At 37.5% G+C, this 21,862-nt stretch overlaps 1 protein-coding gene across 4 annotated transcripts in view; it reads right to left on the minus strand.

The window, feature by feature from the left end:
• rhea (Talin_middle and talin-RS domain-containing protein rhea) overlaps positions 1-21,862 on the minus strand; it is a 155,975-nt gene that overhangs the window by 68,381 nt on the left and 65,732 nt on the right. For all 4 annotated transcript variants that reach the window (XM_083136732.1, XM_083136723.1, XM_083136740.1 and 1 more), the window contains exons 3-11: positions 7,989-8,145; positions 6,988-7,085; positions 5,072-5,201; positions 4,296-4,460; positions 3,352-3,622; positions 2,495-2,663; positions 1,258-1,515; positions 591-667; positions 154-245 (exon numbers count right to left, since the gene is read on the minus strand). In XM_083136732.1, the coding sequence (XP_082992858.1) occupies positions 154-245; positions 591-667; positions 1,258-1,515; positions 2,495-2,663; positions 3,352-3,622; positions 4,296-4,460; positions 5,072-5,201; positions 6,988-7,085; positions 7,989-8,124 (1,396 nt within the window). In that variant the 5' untranslated portion in view covers positions 8,125-8,145. The remainder of the gene's footprint in view (positions 1-153; positions 246-590; positions 668-1,257; positions 1,516-2,494; positions 2,664-3,351; positions 3,623-4,295; positions 4,461-5,071; positions 5,202-6,987; positions 7,086-7,988; positions 8,146-21,862) is intronic.

Below are 21,862 nucleotides of genomic sequence, written 5' to 3' on the forward strand. Positions count from 1 at the left end.
TACAACTTTAAATGTGGTTATCAGTAATTCAGTCATGCTGGTTACATATGTGCATAAAGCACAATATTAGTATTTTAATTTTAATGGCTTATGATCTCTGAATTACAAGGTTCACATCTATAATTACAAATATAAAGTTTTATATTCACTCACCTTCTGCACCTGGCCTCATAACAACAGGCTTTGCCACAGATTCTGTTGTCACTTTACCAACTTTACTCGTCTCGTGCTGCATGATTGTAGCCCTGTGAATGGAGAAGAGAACCAATGATCAGATTCTTATAATGGAGGTATCATGCAAAGATATTAAATACAAGGGTTATCCAGAAAGTAAGTTCCAATGGGCTAGTACGAAAAAATGTCAGTCCTAAACTTCACTGTATATTCATCCATCAAACACATTCCTTTTATCTTTTATTTTATTTATATACAAAATGGACCAATGGAGAGAAACTACTGAAACTGATTGTGCTATTCTGTGTGTGTCAATTTTCTGTTTCAATACAACTTGTTAAGTGACACTGTAGTTCATTTCACTTTGTAACTACATACATAAGAAGTTCAATTTATATTGTTTTGCTATTACTTACTTTAATGGTGACACACTATCTTCAACCATAGTAGAACCCTCATCTCCTTCAATACCAAAGTGATCTTTTGACTTCTTCTGCAAAGAAAAAATAATTTGATTTTGTTAATAGTTACATGTGTCTATTTATGTATTTATTATAATGATTTGCAAAAAAACTAATCACCAATTACCACTGTGCAAAAACCAACAGGATAAAGAAACTGACAAGCAAAATCAGGAATAAAACTATTACAGTCTATTTACAGTTCCTGACATTCTACTGATTAACTTGAAATATTTCTTGTATTTAAATTATTTCATGTTACTTTCATATCTCCTTAGATTGTTTGTAATGATGAATATGAATGATGAATAGATGAAATTGATGAAGAGATAATAACAACAGAACATCCAAGTCCGGGACAAGATTTTGGACCAGAATCTTCAGAGGGAATATTGTGAACTGAGCACTAAATGTGCTTGGCCATTGATGTAGCAGTAATGCTTCCTTTATCCTGATAATGCAAATTTGATCTATGTTGAATACTCCAGAAACCTTTCTGCAACTTTAATTTACATCCACAAATGTGGTTATATAGAATATTTTATGTATAATTTTAGTTAAAATAAAAGACTTGCTTCAGAAAAATTCTTTTACTTTACAAGCAGAATATGTACCAACTCACCTTCTTCAGGATGATGTCGATGTAGCCTGCAATCAACTGGAGAATCTGTTCTGCTTCTGTTGTTTGAACAGAGTAATATTGATCTGAGTAATCTCCAAAATCTAGGGTGAATGTGTTTGGAGAAGCACCCCACCTTCTGACTGTTGTTAGAGGCCATGTTTTCAAAATTTCTTTTGTTTTTTCATCCAAACGTAAGACTGAATCCTTTGTTACTCCCAGCAGTCGAGGAACAAGCTTGTTCTTCCCCTTCATTTTCTCCTGAGGGAAGAAAAAATGAATTTACATTAAAATCCATCCCTAAAAATCACTAGTAATAAAATTATTAAAGAGCTAATAACAAAGAGGACCCAAGTGATGGAACAGTTTTAATAAGCGCTGGTCAGTATCATTTGTGTTAAGTATCAGATAATACTGGTTGAATTGTAAATACCATATATGCTGATAAGATTGAAATCCCATGAACTATGCAAAATTGTGACTTCTTAAGAGTAGAAAGATGGTACTTAATATAACTGCACGAAGTACCCAGAACTGGAGAAAATAAAGGTTGAAGAAGAACTGGATGTTACGTACAATGCAAAAACATTGTTCTGAATAATGAAGGCATTTTTTTTCTCCACAAGAGTCAAATCATATTTATTAATATTTTTCAAAGGTTTCATCTAGACGAATGACAGAGATATGTTTACAACTACAATGTGAGTAGAAATCTACATATAACCTAGAACTTATTGCTCACTTTTTTATATAATATTCAAGAGTATTTTGACAGAAATACATGTGTAACTTATGCAAAACTGTACCTCAGCCCCTAACACTTTAACTATTCTACATAATTATACTGATACAATATTCTCAAGTACCTGTACCAATTTTAGTACCAACAATTCAGCATCAACCTATTTAAGTGAATATTTGAAAAAGATGTAATGCAATATTAGGACTAGAACTGTGACAATGAATCAGAAAGATAAGTTCAAAGTTTATATCGCAAACACAATTCTGGGGACTTCTGTAATATTTATGTTCTAACTATTAAGGGCAATTGAAAATCACTGGAATGCTCAAACACAAATACTGATTTTTTTGGGGGGCAGAAACCTGCACAACATAAACAAAAGAATCTTAGAAAGCTTTTTTAATGTGGTATTGAGAACTATGTTTATGAACTATAATTTACTATATTGCATACACACATTGTTGTTCTATTACTATATTAGTTTTGTTCTATGCTTACCTTCACAAGGAAAAAGGTGACACCATATGTTTTAAGTGACCTGGCAGTTTTTGTATACTGAACTTTCGCATCTAACTCACTTAATTCTAAATGCCTTTTATGTTCTGCAAACACCTTCTTCTCAATTCCTTTTACTTTCACATAAGATTGTGGCAGGAACTCCTTTAAACTGAAATGAATTTATAATCATTACTTTAATTAAGAGCAAAAAAGTGTTTCATCTTCCATTAACCTGACAAAAACATATCACACTGGTATTATTTTATAACAAACTCTTCTTGAGTTTCTTCTGACTTTTCAAAAATCAAAGGGCAATTCAAAGAACAGTAGGTCACTTTTAGAATAAACTCAGTGAAAACACCCTACTAATTATTTTAACGGCTTACAAATATATTAAGACTGGTAAAAGCATCAGTAATGTTATAAATAAACCGGCATGACTATAACGAGAGTATAATATGCCACTTAGATACACACGCACACATACATGCATGCATGCATATGTATGTACAGACACACACATATGCATTTACATACCTACACACACACACTAGGCATTTAAATATATAGCAAAAAAGTGAAGGTAAAGCTATCTTTTGTGAACCACTATGAAGGCATACTGGGGCACAAAGGTATGGCCACACACACATTTATTCTTTACGTAACATCATCATCTTCAATGAGATTGATTCAATGTTTGAAGTTAAAATAGTTGCTCACATACCAAACACAATGGGATGACCACTGTTAAATCCAATCAAAATCTACACACTCTACGCAAATTAAAATACACAGAAGAGATCAAAACAGGAAAATCTTCAAATAGACAAATAAAAGTAGTAAAAAAATTAACGTACTCCAAGAATCCAGGTTTATGCTTGCTTTCGTTGTAACTGCCAAACTGAATCTGGCATTGTATTCCAGCAAATTCACAGGCTTTGTCTTGAGTTACAGGGTGCGTGCCATCCAGTATTGCATCTCTTGCCTGCACATACAGAAGGTTCAGTTGGACTGGGTCTCGAGAATCAATATTTTGGTCAGAGAAGAAGAATTTCCTCCTAAGGAGTACTGTCTCATTTTCATCAATGCCCTGTTCACGTAGTGTTTTAGACGGATCAATCCAGTTAACTGAAATATGTACAAATGATCATATGGATATCTAAATAATACACATTTTTTTGTACATTTAATACAACTTTATATTTTTGTCCCCTCTTGAATATTACAGTACAAACGAGGATTCGAACAAAATCACCCATATCAAATAGCATCAATGTTGTGTACATGAATGCCAGCAAGCTTTACGCAGCTCTGAAAATATCTGGCATTATTACACTGAGCTACAAGTTTGTATATTTTTTATTTTCAGTTATTTGACTAGGATTTCATAATTTCACATAGTTCTTGAACATGCTACATTAGCCTGCAATGTCTTTATTGGTACTAAAAAGTAATCTGGCATAAATACAATGGAAACAGGATTTATGTTTCTCGATTTTACATTTTCCTGTATCATACATTCAAATTCTGTGGTCCCAATAAATCAACATTTTTTTACAAAAACTTTTTGAAATCGTTTGCACTTTCTTGCATTTTAAGTTTTCTTATCATGGTCTCCTAAAAAAACGTAAATCGAGGTTCCACTATATTTATGCATGAATTATGCACATACTGAGGTTCCACTGTATTAGTCAAATGAAACAATTTAAACATTCAAAGAGAGAAAATGCTTAATTCGTTACAGCTGAAATTCCATATTCAAAATACTATTATTGCATAATATTCATACACACTGACTAACCTTCATCATCAGTTTTCAACTTCTTCCTCAATTGTTCCATTTTAGCATCTCGCTCCTTCTCTTCCTTTTTCCTCTTCAGTGTAAGAGTTCCAAAATTAGGCTTATTTTCAACTTCCTCCTCAGGATTTTCTCGAACCAAACTGTACTCATCATGATTAGTAATGCCTTAGGTGCAAAATTAGAGAATAATTTTATTAGAAAAAAAGGAAAGAGATCAATGAACATCAATATCAAGTCATTAAATAATACAGTTTAATGCATAAATTGTCAATAATATGTTTAAGGACAGATATATTAACACGATACAGCTTAGGTTACAACTCAAATGTGACCATTATTACAACATGCTACCCATGTTAAATTTATACTTTATATTCATCTTAAGTGTGAATGTAATTCAATTTCTATTTTATAATTTTGGGAATTATTGCAGAAATACTGCTGTTAATTCATTGTTTATTTAGCAGTTTAGTGGATAACAATACATTATAGGCTGAGTTCATTCAATTTAATGATTACATAAGCATTTTTCAATTCTCCAAAAAAGTAATAAACATTTAAATTGCCAATAAACAAAAAGCTGAATTAAAAAAAAAGGGACATGATGCAAAGAGGACTCTAAATTAAATATTCACTACTTCTTTATGCATAATATATATAAATAAAGTGAACCGAATACAAAGTACACTGAAACCTAATCATGTCAAAAGGAAAATTTCTTTGCTTTGAGTAAGTTGCAAGCAAATTCATAAGTGAAGGGGAAAAAAAGAACTCACCAATTTTTGTGCATATGACTACCATTAAGTTGGCGACAGGTTGACTATCATCCACTAACAACGTTTTCAAAGTGCCATCAAGCATTCGTACTCGCAGTGTTCGTAATTTTTTTCTGTACTCTAGCAAATCCTACAAAAAACATTGAAAAAAGCACTATGGTATATTATTTTCAAAAACATTAAGCTTTACAAAACAGATGTACATATCCTCAACAGAATAATGTAATGTGGAAAAAACAAACTGTTACCAAAGAAAGATTTAATTGATTACACAGAGGAAGTGCACCGAGATCTGGTGATGTGAATAATTGATCATGAAAGCAATACTCACAATGGAAGTGTCTTCATGTGCAGGAAATATAACAAAGAAAAAATAACACAATTTCTACTTTTACAGAAGCAGTGCATATTTTTGAAGTTACTGGAAATATTTGGGAAACAATATAGTGTAGGTGTGTGTACAGGTAGAGCATGACTTTCATTTCAAATCATCATCGTCATAATTTGCATCATCTAGAAAAGTCAGAAAACAATGGCGATGGATTCGATGTGTTGACTATGCATTAGTCAGCTTTTTAAAAGTCCTTTTTCCATAAAATACTATGCCAAATCTGTTTATCACTTCTACTTATGTAGATTGATGTTTCCAGAATGGAGAATATGCATGATAAAAATAAAAAAAGTCCATCTACAAATGTAACTGGAAAAACTCTCTCATTCTCACAGTTCTCTTACTATCCACTTTCAGCAACGTGTTGATCAATACCCTTTTTTTCAACTTGGGCTCACGGGATGCATCTCCCAGGTGAACCTGGGATCACATTCAGGACACCTGTCGCCATGAGTACTACGTGTAATAAATATAAATAATTTTATCCTTGTAGTGCAACTACTACTGATGCTTGAAAAGTTAATAATATATTACTGTAACTACTAAAAAATAAGCCTTAACTTGCCCTTCCCAGATTTTTTTAGTATGGCACTGAAAAGATATACACACAATGAAATCCTGATTTTAACATTTTCCCCCATTATACATTCAATTTTCATGGTCTCTACATAGCACAACATTATGAAATGTTTCCCAACTTTTAGTTATCCTGCATATAAAGTTTTTTAGGCAAAACGTAAAGTCAAAGTTCCACTGTAATAATTAAAAAATTGCTTACCCCCGTGGTGCAACAGCACATTGAGGGTCCTGGAGTACCTACTGACTGCTGGCCTTACCCCCACCTGATTCTATTCACTCACTCACCCTAGGTGGGGGATCATCCAACCCATTATGGGACGACGTGTGATCAGCATGGCGAACCTGATGTGTGGTGAGCATGCTGAACCACCAGTTGTCATCGTAGGTTTTCCATGACTGGATTGTGCTACTGTTTCATAGCTACTCAACTTCCTCACAATGGTGAGTGGCCACCGGTCCTATACACAGGTCAAAATATCAGGAGAAAAGTCGTTACGCTTCCCCCAGGAGACTCGAACCTGTGTGCATCCCGTAGTCGGAGACCAAAGCATGATGCCTTACACCGCACGACCACGGTGCGGGATGCATTTTTCCATACAAATCATAAGTTCTCAATGAACAGAGCAGTCGTTTCATGGTGCCTAATTTTTCAGTCAATGATTTCCACATTTATGAAAGTTTGAATTTGAATCTATGTAAGAGTAAAATTTCTTTTACTTAGTTTGTAGCAGCTTCTGACTGAAGTGGTTCTTTTGCAACTCTATGTTAATTCTGAAATCTCTGATGCATACTCATGGAATAAATTACATCATACTAACATCTGAAAATGATGCTTACAGAAAATGCAGAAATATGTAGATGTAAAAAATTCAAGAATAAACAAATTTCTTATGCTATTTTACACTGTGATTTTTCATGTAGAAAATTATTAAAATTAAAATCTTACCCCATTCCTCAAAATGTAATAGTCCAAGTTCCTTCCAGGTTCTAGCCATACCCCTTTCTTTTCATCTTCATCTGACAGAAACAAACCATAGTCTTTGGCTATAAGAAAAAAAATAGGAACTCAAATGCCATATAAAAGAAAAATAAATTTGTTACTTAGCATTAGGTGGCAAATGTGGTTCTCATAAAGCGGATATAACACCAGATCAAGTGGTCCTTTTTTTTAACGTGCATTGATGAGTTTAGAATGTAAATACATTTGCTTCTGTGTCACATGATTTACCCTTAAAAATGGGAGAAACAAAAAGCAATTAAAACGAGTTACTTGAATAATAATTAGCACTACTTTGTTCATTTTTCACCTCACAACACACAGAGAAAAATCAAATGGGAAAGTGCAACTGGTAATTAATTCATTCTGATAAGTTCATGCCTGACGAAGCCACCAGACGGGTGGCAAAATCAATTGCAAAGAAAATTTGCATGGAAAAAATGAAAAGTGAACTGATCAGAGTGAATTACTTATCTTCGCACAACCGCCAAACATATATTTTTAGATACAAAGTGGAACTGGTGCAAATGTGACACATCAAATCATTTGATATTACATGCCTTAATAATCAACAAAATAAATGATTTTGAAAATGTTTTATTTTTCTTTCAACATATCTCAACTTTCTTTGGGGAAGAAAATGCAATGTGTTCATTTCATATATTTTGCTTCAGTATAAATCAATGTGCCCTAATAATAAATAGTTACTTTATTTGAAGTAAACGAAGTTCTTGCTTCAAACTTCATATTAATTTAGCACCATGATTAATTCTAAAAATATTTTGAATGCAAATTTCTAAAATGGTTATTGCTAACAAAACTAAACAATAATTACACTAAAGACTTTCCCTTTCTTCCATGAAAACTGAGCCTGTCTCATCAAATTGTCATATGAAGACTAATGAAATTTTATTTACTACTTGTTTTCTGATACATTGAAAACCACTTACGTAGACCAAGGTTTGCTTCAGAGTTCTTTTCTCTGATGATCCTACAAGCATCATAGACTGTTGTAGAAGGATCAAATTGCATAGTCTTTTTCACATTTTTTTCAACAATACTGATCCTCAGTGATAAAGTAGCCATCTTCCCCTTGTGACTTTTTTCCTGAAAGAAAACAATAAGCAATGTTTTAATATTTTCTCTCCATCTGAAATTATTTTAACATATGTTTCTTGCATTTGAAATAATTTCTGTATGTTATATCCATTTCCATCACACACATTGCTGTTAAAAAATTGTATTACAGGAATAAAAATTCTATTTTAATATTGTACATTGCATTCTGAATTTATGATATATTGTTTGTTTCTAATGGAATTTGTACAAGAGTTATATGATATTATATTTCAAGAATCAGATTATTTGAAGCAATATGAAATCTGGTATTTTTAATTTCTGTCTTTGCTGGGCTACATCAATGGATAAAGTAATGAATAGCAGTGTAATTTCTTTTCAAAACTCTCTACAGTCTTGTTAGTCTAATGAAAATCAGTCACTGGTAGGAATGATGTATTCTGGTGATGGTTAAATGATTGTAAATTACTTAAGGCAATCTTCTGGTTGCAATAAATTAAGAGCATGCCTCTTCAAACCATTTAGGCCAAAAGGATTGCTGTAATGTATCTTGAACCTTTTCAATGCTTTCTCATAATATTCCGTGAAAAATATAATAAAGTTCCATAGGATAATATCAATAATAGCAATAAGGCGACTACAAGAGGAAAGGAAATGATAATTTTCCATGTTTTACATGCCCTTATGAGTGCAGGGAGTGCCCAACAAAAGATTTTGCCACCAAAGCAGGGACTGACCTCCGAGGTGGAGTGGCAAGCACAGCGAACTACGATGCCAGAGTGAGTCTGGTCATGGGTGTTCCTTGTAAATGTTCCTTCATAAATTTAATCATCTCATCCAAATCTTCGCAATTATTTAAAAGTGGAAGAAAGGCGAAGTAAAATAAACTAAATCAAACAAAGCTGGGGTTTATCCAGAATTTTTCATCTGGGGGTGAGGGGGAGTGTAAGATCGTATTTATAATGGTATAGGAGTAAATTTAGCCAAAATGACCATAAATTCGGCCTTTGTGAAACATTTTAGGGAGATGGAATTTTGGATGTTAGGGAGATTTCGGGATGCGTGGAAAAATCACTGCAAGAAACGTTCTGAATATGAGTCCCGGCAGAGGCGCAACCATGAATTTTTGTCTGGGGGGGAGGCAAGTACCAGGATAAGCGTACCAATAATAATTATAACAAAGACATTAGTAATGACTAGGGCTAGGATTTTTATGACTTAAAAATCACCAAAATATACAAAATAGAATATGCTCTTATGACCTAAAATTGTACAAAGTATGGACTATAATTTGAAAAATATGACCTTATAACCGGACTGTTTCAAAAATCAATATATAAATGCTGAGATATTTTCACATTCGTACTATTGTTAGTTCACTTTATGGGCCCTGAGTTGCAAATCCACAATGAATACTTTCTGTAAATTTTTAAATGAAAATGAAAAAGATTTTGCTGCAGTCAAAAGAAAAAAAAGAAGAAAAAAACAAAACAAAAACAACTTAAAAAATGACTGTATATCACTTGAAAAAACGAAAATATGCTGAATATGACCGAAAATCCATCAAAATATGCTCTATGCAGAAATGGCTAAATATGCCACCCTTAAGAAGCACCCTAATTTAATTAGTTTCTTCATAATATGAATTTCTACATATTTAGGGAACACATCACCCTTACCAAAATAAATATGTTAAGTCACGAAAATACTAGCCCAAGTAATGACATATATATATATATATATATATAAATAATTGTTATAATAATAATAATAACAAAAACATTAATAATGGCATTATTATTATTATTTCTACTACTACTAGTGGTGGTGGTAGTAGTATCAAAGACGTTATTATCCTCTTAAATTATGCAAAAATGTGGTAGAAGTCTGTGCTGAAGCATTTGATTGGAACCAACGATTTGAAATATTTTTTCAACACAGTCAATTTCACATTAGCTAATAATGGAAAACAAGTACACAAACAGTATTCTTAAATGGCAGAAAATTAATGATAAATGCATTCAGAAGATAATTTTTTTGTACATAAAACATGTATAACTTTCATGTACAACATATGTTTTACAAATATGCAACATGCTGACAGTAAATTGTATACATATTCTAAGTTAATTCAATCCATATTATTTAAATACATTACAGAAAACAATCATATTGCGAGCGAAGCGACCAAGAAAATTTTTAGGTCCAACTTTTGCAATTGAAAGCAATATTGATTTAATAGGGCGCCAATAATTTCACTGGACGCCATGGCACTCACTCTCTCTTTCAGAACTTTGTTTTTCATTTAGATCATTCGGCGCCCATGGCCGACTTCCACCGCCCCCTAACTTGACAAGACCAAGAAAATTTTACGAAATGTATTTTTATTTGCATAAAATTTTAAATCGAAGGGGGCAATTGCTTCTTCCCGCCTCCCTGCGGGTGCCCTTGGCAGTCAATGTTTGTCCCCTTTGACCTCCCCTATTTGCCCCTAACAGGGTGCAAATAATATCACGGGGCGCCAAGGTATTCTCTCTCACACAACTTCTTTTCATGTCGGATCATTCAGCGCCCATGGCCGACTCCCGCCGCGCCCTAGCTACGACTCTGAACTTGCCGAAAATGAGAAAAGCGGGAATTGCGAGCGAAGCGATCAAGAAAATTTTACGAAATGTATCTATTTGCATAAAATTTTAAATTGAAAGGGGTAATTGCTCCTCTGTGCCCCTCCCCTACAGATGCCCTTGGCCGTCAATGTTTGCCCCCTTAAATTGACTTCCGTCGAAGGTTGGGGGCAATGCCCCCTGTGGTTGCGCCACTGAGTCCCGGACTGCCTATTGGCGTTCCTTTCACTTTGCCCTTTCATCAGTTTCATAAACTATTCGTTCTCATCGTAGCGATTAAACTGAAGACCCCCCCACCCCCAAGGCGATACATTAGCAAAATACCACAGGAGCATGTCTGCACCGCGTCTTGCATATACCATTAGGCACGCCGTCGCCCGAGTTTTGTGGAGGATTCTACCTAGATATGCTCATTCTCTTCTAGAGTCATTTCAAGCAGGTAAGCTAACCCTTATTGTAGTGCGTTCAGGATACAATAAATTATTAACGACTTTGCATCTGTTAAACAATGATGTGGTGAAAATCACCGAATTGTGTTCATGAATGTTCTTGTTTACAAAGATTAAACAAATGTTCAGCAATTCTTTAGGCTGAAATTCCGTACAGTCGCAAACGACTGAAAAGCTCCATCAGCGAAACCCTTGAAGGAGAGCTCGTAAACGCTACGAGCAGTCAGTCATCAATTAACAACACAAGAGGCCGCCCAAAGAAATGTCACGGCCAAGTTGCGATTCAAATTGAATCCGGCCCATTATAATGGATGGAAATTAAAATCTCCGCCCCGAAGACGGATTACTGGCGGCATGGAAGAGACAGCCTTCACAGGGGTGGTTTATGCCACTTCAGCCATTTTCCTATATTATACATACACGCACATTTCTAAATCTCTTGCAAAAACGAAGAGAAACAGAAGGTATTTTTTTTAAAGTTGCCATTCTACGTAGTTAGTATTGTCTTATACATATTTTCTGGTCATTCTTAGTGCACTGTTTATACGCAAGTCGTTTCAACAGAATACAGGATCGTCTTCACTACTATTCAAATACTCAAAATACTGTATTATTGTCTATTTCTTAATAATAAACTGAGTAAGTATTGTCTGTTTCACAATAGTTTGTTACAGGTTTTCGTCCTTGCGTCCTAGCGGAGGGAACACCGAAACCTCAAACTCATAGCATTCGAACGTCGATATTCCAAATTTCGAAAAATGATGTACTCTATATCTACTATCCCGGGAACTGTGGAGAAAGGCCGCGCATAGCAGCAGACAAGGGAAGAAAGTGAGTTAGCGAAGCGAAGCACTACACGTCTCTGCGAAGGCTGGTAACTGCAGTAGCTTTTCCCCCTAGCACGCAATCCTGTTCCCTCTCACGTCACTAATTGCGCAAAGACTTGTTTTCGCTCGCTTGCTCCAGAAGTTCCCGGGACAGGGTATAGATGTTTAGAATCCATTCTAGAGTATTCAGAGAGTCTACTTTCAATGTTGTCTACATATTTGCAAAAAGTTTCTTGGCGCGTTGGCCCATTTAACTTGTTCAATTGGCGTTGACGTGTTGTCAGAAATGGCGCGTTTTAAGCGCAGTGTAGGTGAGAGCGACTGTGCTGCCCTCTTAGCAGTATTTTTACACCTTCTGTAACCTAAAAAATAAAGTCTTATCCGTTATCTGTACGCTCTATCATGAAACGTTAAAATGTATTTTGTTCATTAAAAGCTATTATTAGCATTATTTCTCACTACTTAAATGCTCGACAGTTACGTCCGGCATGGGGAAACCATACTATCTTTGATAATGCAAGCTCGCAGAGAAATTACCCGTTACGAAATCTCTCTCTGTGAATCATTTACTCCTTATATACAGTGCTGATCTCATCGGCTCGCAGTGTTTGGCTCGTCTTGAAGGAATCCAATTTTGCTCTGGGTTGTTGAGGTCACTACTGAAATGTAGGAAGCTCACACACAGAGGTAGCAGCTGCCCGTGTCTGGAAAATTACTTTTTGAAAGTAACAGAGTTATTGCTCAAATGCACCCCCACCGCCTCAAACTACATAACTGCGTCCTGGCCGAAAGGCAGAAACCCTCGTTCCTTTTACGTTAAAACCTTGACGAAATTTATTTTGGATAAAAGTTTACGAAAAAAAATAATTTGTGCGAATCTTGCATTCACTAATCAACCCCTCGTCGTAGCGACAAAGTTAAGGCGTTAAATCTGACAAATCTATGTCTAGGACTGTCAAAGCGGAAGTTGAAAGCCCATTGACCATGTAAATATTTCTTCCACTTAAATTCTCCACTGGCAGCTGAACTAGGTAGCGAAACGCATGCCATGTTAGTCCAGTAAGTACACTATTTTATTCCCGTTTAACATCGAGTGTGGGGTAGAAATAACCTTTATCATCTCCAACATGGGATGGATGCTTCCAGTTTCAGTCTCTTTTCCAAAATATGACGATCATCAATGGAAATGAATTAATCAATGGGTTAGGTTAATTTGCGTCGTTTTTCTGTCGCATTTGGCTAATCGCGACATGGGGATGAATGGTGATACGATACGAATGATGAAGGGACAATATACAATATTTACAGAGGATATTTCTGACTTCAGGTCCAGGCGCCAGAGCCTCGCTGACCTGCAAGACTGCAGTTACCGCGGTGTACTGCGTAGAAGTGAGGTCGATTTTTGGGAGCATTCACAGTTCACTCCTTACACCCCATGAATTGACATAAAAACGTCAGTAAGAAGGAGAAAACATCTTCGAATCAACAAAATTCCATTAAACAACACAGGATGCAGAAGTAAAAAAATGAAAATAGTGATCTTTGCCGATGACTGTACGACGTGACTGACATGTGGCAAAATCAACCAATTCTTCAGGCTGCTAGAAAGCAACTAGCGAGGCTCATAATTATGACACTACAGTGTAGTGTAGTATAGACCGGACCAAGGCGAGCCTCGGGTAGCGAAATATACAGGGTGTTCCGCTTAGAGGGATCGAGAAATAAATGATAATTTGAAATGTAAACAATGGTTTATTAACACATATTTTTACATACCTTGATGTAGAAACCCTCCGAATTTAGGAAAATGGTCAATGCAACTCGATGTGTGCGCCTTGAGTTGCCCTGCAGACATCTAAATGGTCCACATTCTTACCGTCGCGTGTCCGTTGCTCTACTGAATAGTGCGAGGCTTGTTCCCCCATTCCACATTGGTACGCATGCGCAAGCACGTGTATTCACTATTGGCGTGTAAACTCGGAGAGCTTCTGTATCTCGTAAACTGAAAATCATAATATCTTTCTCGGATTTTAAATGGTGAGCATTTATTTTTCGATCCCTGTGAGCGGAACATGCTGTATAATACGACTCTGACTCTCTCTCTCTCTCTCCACCTCCCCCCTCCCATATACATATGTATAAACAATATATACAAGTGTCACCGCACAAAGGCAAACTACTTTCTTGATGAAGCTTTTTTTGTTTGACACCTAGTTTCAACGTTGCGAACACTCGAAAACGACATTTTATCCTGAATGTATGCAACCGCACTGCACATGTTCACAGCTGCCACTAATGGATCGACTCTTTCTATTTAGTACAAACAAAATATACGACTTATCTTTAAATAATCAGGCTTGCACACCACGTCTCGGTATCGTCTTGATTTTCAAAAGGCCGATTCGTTCTCGTTATCATCCAAAGTAATAACTTTTATATCAAAATAACTTTCAATAGTTCTCAGTTCATTCGATTCTTGTGCCCGTGATCCTATATCAGCGATGCACGCGCACACACCGGACGTCGGCCTGGTGACATCGGCCTCCTTGGGACCAAATTACCGAAGCGACAATTATACGTTTCCAAGGGCGAACCTCCTGCATTTGACTACAAAATGGCCATATTTGCCACCGCTGATGAGCAATAAAGGGACAGCATCGCGAGATGCACAAAGGATGAGAGGGAGGGAGAAGCGAACAGGGTGGATGGGGAGAAAAGTAAGGGGGAGAGGGAGGGGGAGCGTGCGCGCATCAATGGTTCCTATAAGCAACAGAGTGGCGCCGTGCTCCCTTACAAACACATTTTGTTGCTACGGAGACCGACGCTCTCGTTAAACGTCAATGCTGCTGCTCTCCATTCTCTGTCAAATTCAACAACCCTGCAGGAGCAAACGCCAAAAAACTGAATCAATGGAGTGATGCTGCGAGACAGCGCTAGCCATTTTCCACTTTTCTCACGCTGTTTATCCTTCGCTGCCAGGGTGAACGAGGGAGAAGTGCTTGCAATTCTGCTTCAGAGAGATAGGGACAGAATATATGGCGTATCTGTACGCCTACAGAACTTCAAGACGAACAACTTTACTCAACACAGTTTTTCTTGTTGGTGTCGCCATTTGATGCTACGAACCATCAAACACGGCACTTCTGTATCCTGTATGTATGCAACCACAATGCACATATTCATGGTTGATGCTAGGTTTTATTTACCAATACACACACGAGCTGTTCTCTGGCGTGTTACGATCGGACCAAAATTACTATTGCTATCTTTAATGGAATGGATTAACTAGGATAATTAACATCGAAGTTTGGAGGAATGCTATGGAGACGAGACTTCGTACTGTCACAATCTCGTCTCGAAATATATAGTATGAACAACTACATGCAACGTGTAACCACACGAACCTTCACCGCGTTATGAGGTCCTTAGCACTGCATTACGAGAACATTCGAAAAACGAATTTTTATCCTGAATATATGCAACAAGGCCACATAGGCTCAAAAGGTGTCACTAACACTTCTGAGTTGTAACGATCCTACTGAAAGTAAATGGAGTAGTTACAACCCAGAAGTGTTAGTGACTGTACCACCAATGAATTAATTTGTGTGTGTGTGTGTGTGTGTGTACAAAAAAAGGCCTTATCCAGACTGATATTCACTTGGTATGTCTAAAGAAGTCGCATAGTAAAGTTAATAAGTAAATATCATACCAAAGAATTGAATGAGTCCGAGCAGTCCTCCATGGCGGAATGGTTAGCGTAACGTGCTTACGAAGCCACAGGTCTCAGTGGTCGAGGCACTTCTGTATCATTATGTTCGTTCAATCATTCATCCTCATCGTCGCAATTAACTCACGAGTAACAGAGCCAAAATAGAAATAGAACGAGAGCGAGATTTTATAGAGGTCTATCTCGTTCACTATGATTCTTGGAAACTTGATAGGTATCCGTTTCTTGAAGATTGATAAACAGACCAGTACTTTCAACTTCCGAAGAAACTCCTCGCAAATTTAAATCAAACCTAAATTTATCGGACGCTATAATTCAAAGTGGATTTTAAGAACCACTGTTGTTACAAAGGCAAGTTTCTTGATGTATTATAATGCATTAGACAGTAGTTACTCTTGGCACATTATGAGCATCCTTAAATTTTTGGACACTTCCACAAAAATTCTTAGATATTCTATTCCTCTCATCTCTCAGTCTCTCATTTCCACTGGATTTGAACTTTATTTATACTATGCAAGTGAGAAATTATTACTTTGCAATAACACTTATTAATACTTAAACAGTGAATTATTCAACATATTGAGCATGAATTTAGTTATTTATTTATTTATCGCATATTTAGTAAGCCATATGTTCAAGAGAACTATAATATATTGCAGTGTCCACCATACATTGAGATTAGCTCTCGAAAGTTTTCACTATAATACAAAAATCCTACGACTACGTAACATCATTAATATTTCAGTGAAAGTTTCCAGGAAAATTTGCAGAAAAATCCATTTCTAAGGGAGTCAAATTTATGCTTTTCCTTGATATTGCATATATATTTCATTATAGTTCCAGCATAAGTGATCTTTCGATTATCACGACACTCCCACAGACATCAATAAGTAAGTTATGACCAGAGCGAAAGATATTTTATTGGGGGAAGGCATCCAATACAGTACTTCTAAAATTTAGTCTTGGTTTACGACTCATATCATCTGGTCATTGAAGCCGTCCGAGAAATTTTGATCGAGTCTTGTTCCCGTCTCGATTTAAAAACGTCAAACGGTTTTGTGGTGTAATTTGTAAAGGAGACCTGGGTTCCGAGCACAATTCATGTCAAGGTTTAAGAAATTCGATCTGTTCATTAAATAAGTGTACAAAAAAGTCTAGGCTGTGACTTTTACACTATCACTTTATCCCCCTCAACGATAGAAGTTGGCTGGGAAAAAAGTTGTCATCTTAGTCCGTGAGAAGAAGCAGACGTTGATGGCGTTAGTGGAGACAAGAAGAGACAAGAAACGAGGAGGGACGAGGCAATCGGAAAGACAGGCGGGGGATGTCTCATTGTTCACTTTTTGTCCCCAGCTAAATAAATGACAGGCGTGGCTATGGTGTAGCTCAACATCTTCCAGTAATGGACTTTTAAGACCCACAAGCCAGGAGGGAAAAAAATTGCCCGTCGTTTGGCTAGGCAGCCCTCACAGTTCCAGGAGCCGCGTCCAGAAAACAGACAATTTCCACGGTTGCAGTCTTTGTTTCCCAAAGTACTGTAATTCAAGAGAAAAAGGCCCATAATTGTTTCTCGTTGCTACACAATTAGCTTGAGAGGAGAAAAGATATATCAAGACTCCGCAAGACTGAATGACTGTACACTTTCAAGCTTGACGAAAACTGGTATAAGGTACTCAAAGAAATTAGTCAACCATACTTGTTTGATCAAAATTACCATTACTCATAACATTTATGGCGACTATTTAATACTGACCTTTATAGGCATGGTAGAAAATCTGCACGTTACCTTGTTTCTTTTTAATGCAAGAACTCTGTGGCGCAACAACCCATTGAGAGCCAAGGCCTGCCTTGCCAACTGACTTTTCGTTCGGTAACGCGTGGTCATCGCATCGAGTCCCATCGCCGCTGTTTTCTTGTCTTTCTTTCGAGACCGAAGCCCGCTACTACCATAGGTCTTCCTACTCTTGCGGCGGGCGTTCTACATGCTGGCAAAGGAAGTGGGGAGCGGGGAATACGCAGCAGACCAACCAGACAACAGCGGTGGCGCCGCGAGTTACGACGTCGAAGGAGGAGGCGCTGCGAGCACCTCGTTCTACAGGCTGCTGTGTTTCTGATCGCGCTGAATTGGTTGCTTCCCCGCTCCTCTTGCCAGCATGTAGAGCGCCCGCCGTAAGACTGGAAAATAGATATACTACTTCTTCTCAAGCAGGTCCCCAATTGTCCTCACTATGATGGGTACATTGAATTTTTTTTGAGCTCCCGCCGGGAATCGAATAAGAGGCATGCACAAAAGGCGAGAGCACTAGACATTCGGCTACTAGTGAGTTCACTTATACCTCACTAGTTATGTAAAAACACTTCATGAAATTTGCGAGAGAGCTACTACAAATAACGTCTAGCGTGATGTATCGATAGGTTTTCGAAGCGTTGTACTGACCAGAAGGTAACGAGAAACATTTCAAAGCAGAGAATGTTTCAAATAAATTTCGATCATACGTATTAGTTTCTTGTGGTGTGGTGCTACAAAGGACAGAAATGTAGGTTTCTTGCATATCCTTTGGCAACAGCCTTGACGCCAGATGACTAAATATCGAAGTCTTCTTTCTAAGCCTGCGTTGGGCACCAGATGTGTATTTTATATTTTTTTCATTATTTTGTATGTATGTAATATGTGCGTATCACCAGTTACAATATCGTTGACATGAATCTGTGAGAAGTTGCTAGGTTTGAAACTATGCAAAGGAGGACTTTATTCGTAAGGAAATGGAGACCAGCACCTACTCTGCTACAGTTGGAACACCTGCTCATTATTAAGACGACTCATTGTCGCAAATATTAAATTCCATTTTATGGTTGTTATTCCTTCAAGTTTCAAAATACACGTTACGCGTCAATTTCCAGAAAAAAACAATTATAAATAACTCGATTTGTCCCGGTTACTTCCCTCTCGTTTTACCGTAATCTATTCTTTGGAATTTCCAGGTATTTTGGAATATCCAGGTATTTTCAAACTATCTCGACGATTTCCGTTAGCACAGCGCCTACGACGGCAGGTATGGGTGTTCTTTGAGAGTCTCTCTTCGTCAATTTCCTCATATCACTCATCCTCATCGTCGCGATTTGACAAAAGTGGCAGAAATCGACATAAAATAACCTAATTCAATCAATCTCAAGCCCATTCTGTAATGTTTCAACTAATTATAATATAGGGTTGCGCACGAAAAACAGGCCCGCTTGGTCTGACACAAAACTTTCTCCTAAATTAATGTGCTTCAAAAACAAGCACAGGTGCAGATACGGCGGGAGGGGGTGACGTGGCCAGATGGGGAGAGTAGTGGAATGGGCGAATGTAGAAGAAATACTACTCGTAGTTTGGGAATATCTGAAAACATGAGGTTTTTAGTGCCCAACCCTGTATATTACCTGGAGTAGAAATATGAAAAACTGGGGCATTAAGAAAATAGAAACTGCATATTGACGTGTACTAACGCCTACTATAGCCAATTCCCTGATTTTTACAGATTTAATATGACAATTCCTGATTTTTCCATGACTTTTGTGTTTGTTGAATGTCGATTTCCCTGACCAGGTCAATGATGGCCGCAGCATTACTACAGAAATTCTAGTTTTTGCTACTGTTGGATCACGCCCCGGTTACCGCAAACATTTCCAGTTTGTGAGGAAATTTCACGCTGAATTCCCAGGGTTAATAAATCTCGCGCAAATCCCAGGAATTTCCCATCCACCTTGGTGCAGCGTGGAGGTCTGTCGTCGCAAACTGTCCCGACTTGCGAGCAGGTATGCAGCGATGCAGCCACCATGTTTGACGGGAGCTTCACGGGCGGAAACGCCCAGGCGGACGGTTCATTTAAGGCAAGTCTTGGGACACCCACGTCGATGCGGTCATTCCCGTGTTTGCGGCAACTGCGAGTGTTTAATACCTACCGTGGCGAACATCTGCTCCTGCCGTACACAAAATATGCGTTTCGGTCATGGCAAGCGGCAACGAAAGCACCCGCTCGTAATCGTAAATTAATAGCAGCTTTTCAAATAGTTCCTCGACCAAATACACACACAATTTCGTTCACCCTTATTTGCTGTTTTAGATGATGACGTCATCTTAGAATGGGCACTGCGAGGGACAATACAGTTTCATATTTAGAAATTTATGACGGAAAAAACACACACACACACATTGCTTTATCTAAATTTGGTAAATTAGACTAAATTATTTAAAGGTATAGTTCCACGAGCACATTGCACCGTGCAATGAAGGGTGATGTGGAGGTAGTGACCCACACATTTCGGCCACTTTTGGAGACCATGTGATCAACATCACGCTCCCGTTCCCTTTACCCCTTCCCCAGGTACCTATTTCTTAGAGGCTGGGCGAGCTCCAGAGCCGCTTCATGCAGCGACAAGATCTAAAAATTTCCTACTTTAGTTTATCCTCACCGGGAATCGAACCCGGGTCTCCCGCGTGGCATTCAGATGCCATAACGACTGGCTCACCGCGACTCCGCTAAATTATTTGGTAATGCAAACAAAAGGTTCCGATTTGGTAAAATTACTAAAAAATATTATGCGGGAAAAAAATATTTATTTGATGCTTACTTTAAATAACTGGTCACCAGCGGCTATTTATACATAGCCTATTCCAAACAAACATTTACTTCAGTGCGTGTGTGTATAAACTCGCGCACACGCACACACATCTCTCCAGTCTAATAGCCTATTTAAAAAAATACGTCTACAACTTGTAATTTCATTCCATTTCGGTTATTTTTCATCATTGTCTACATTGGGTTAATTATGACAATCAGGATGAATGATGAACTGATACATTCATGCCTTATCCAGGATGCGGACATGGGATCTCTGGATTCGACCACTCCACCACGGAAGCCGGCGACTTGTTATTTCAAATATAACGAATCGACCTCGGCATGGTTAGCACAGTGTGCTATGAAGAAAGGGATCCCGGACTCGAATCCCAGCCTGAGCATGGGATTTCTTTGTGAGGGTCCCTTCAACAATTTCATCATATCGCTAATTCTCATCTCACGATTAGCCAAAAGTGGCAGAAAAGCAACGCCAAATAACAAAATTAAAATCAAATAATAATCAAATATGGTGACACGATTAAAAATCACCCTTGTGATTAGTGTCAAAACAACGATCATTTTAACTTCGTAAAATCAACTTTGTCATACTCCCCAAGGTATCTGAGTGCATTATACGATGGGTTGGAGATCAGTTGGAGAAGACATCACATGGGAGAAATGTGCACTCGAAAGTGTTGTGAAGAAAAAATAAGCGTTTTAAAAAGGCGAACTAAAAAAGTTAGGAAGATAATATACTCTCCCTAATTATCACCTTCACATCCTCGGCATATAATTGGAGTATCTTTGCAAGTTTTATAACCAGAAGTAAAATGCCGTTGTTTTGAACCAAATGAAACATGTTCTGAATTTCCTATAATTTATGTCTCTTTTTTTAGCAGGAAAGAGAGGTAATGGTAAAAATCAACAGGCATAAGACGATGGGGGAGGGGGGTTCAGAATAAGGAGTAAATTCTAGGAATTTCAGCATGTTTTTCAAAACGCCCTTCCATCTACAGTTTCGTCCTGACTGTACGAAGACGTAAGTACAGTTTAAAGAAGCTAAAAATGTACACGGAGCAAATTCGCTAACTAAAGTGCACAGTCATTTGTTTTCTCATCTCGTTTCTTCTTTCGTGCATTTTGACAGTACTGTAAAATTTGTGAACGGAGGAACACGAGAAGAATGCAAGCAACTGATTGCATAGCTCAAGCTCCCTCCGCCCGCTTACAGATGGAAATTTGACTACAGGGCCACAGGGGCATTCTTATTTTGGTCAAGCTGTTCGGAAGCCAGAAGAGGATGGACGAAGAAAGAAAAATGCATCTACAACATGGAAACAGCATTTGCACACACCAACACTACCGGTGCATCAACTCCATAAAAATAAAAACCGCCTTCTGTACTGAGTATTGCAGAAACTCGTACCGTTGACGTTAGTAAATCAAAACATTGGATTGCAAAGTGGTTAGCACAGTGCGCTACGACGCCAGAGTCCCGGGGTTCGAATCCTAGCCT

The sequence above is a fragment of the Lepisma saccharinum genome, chromosome 1 (genome assembly GCF_977018435.1).
Source record: "Lepisma saccharinum chromosome 1, izLepSacc3.1, whole genome shotgun sequence".
NCBI classification, from domain to species: domain Eukaryota; kingdom Metazoa; phylum Arthropoda; class Insecta; order Zygentoma; family Lepismatidae; genus Lepisma; species Lepisma saccharinum.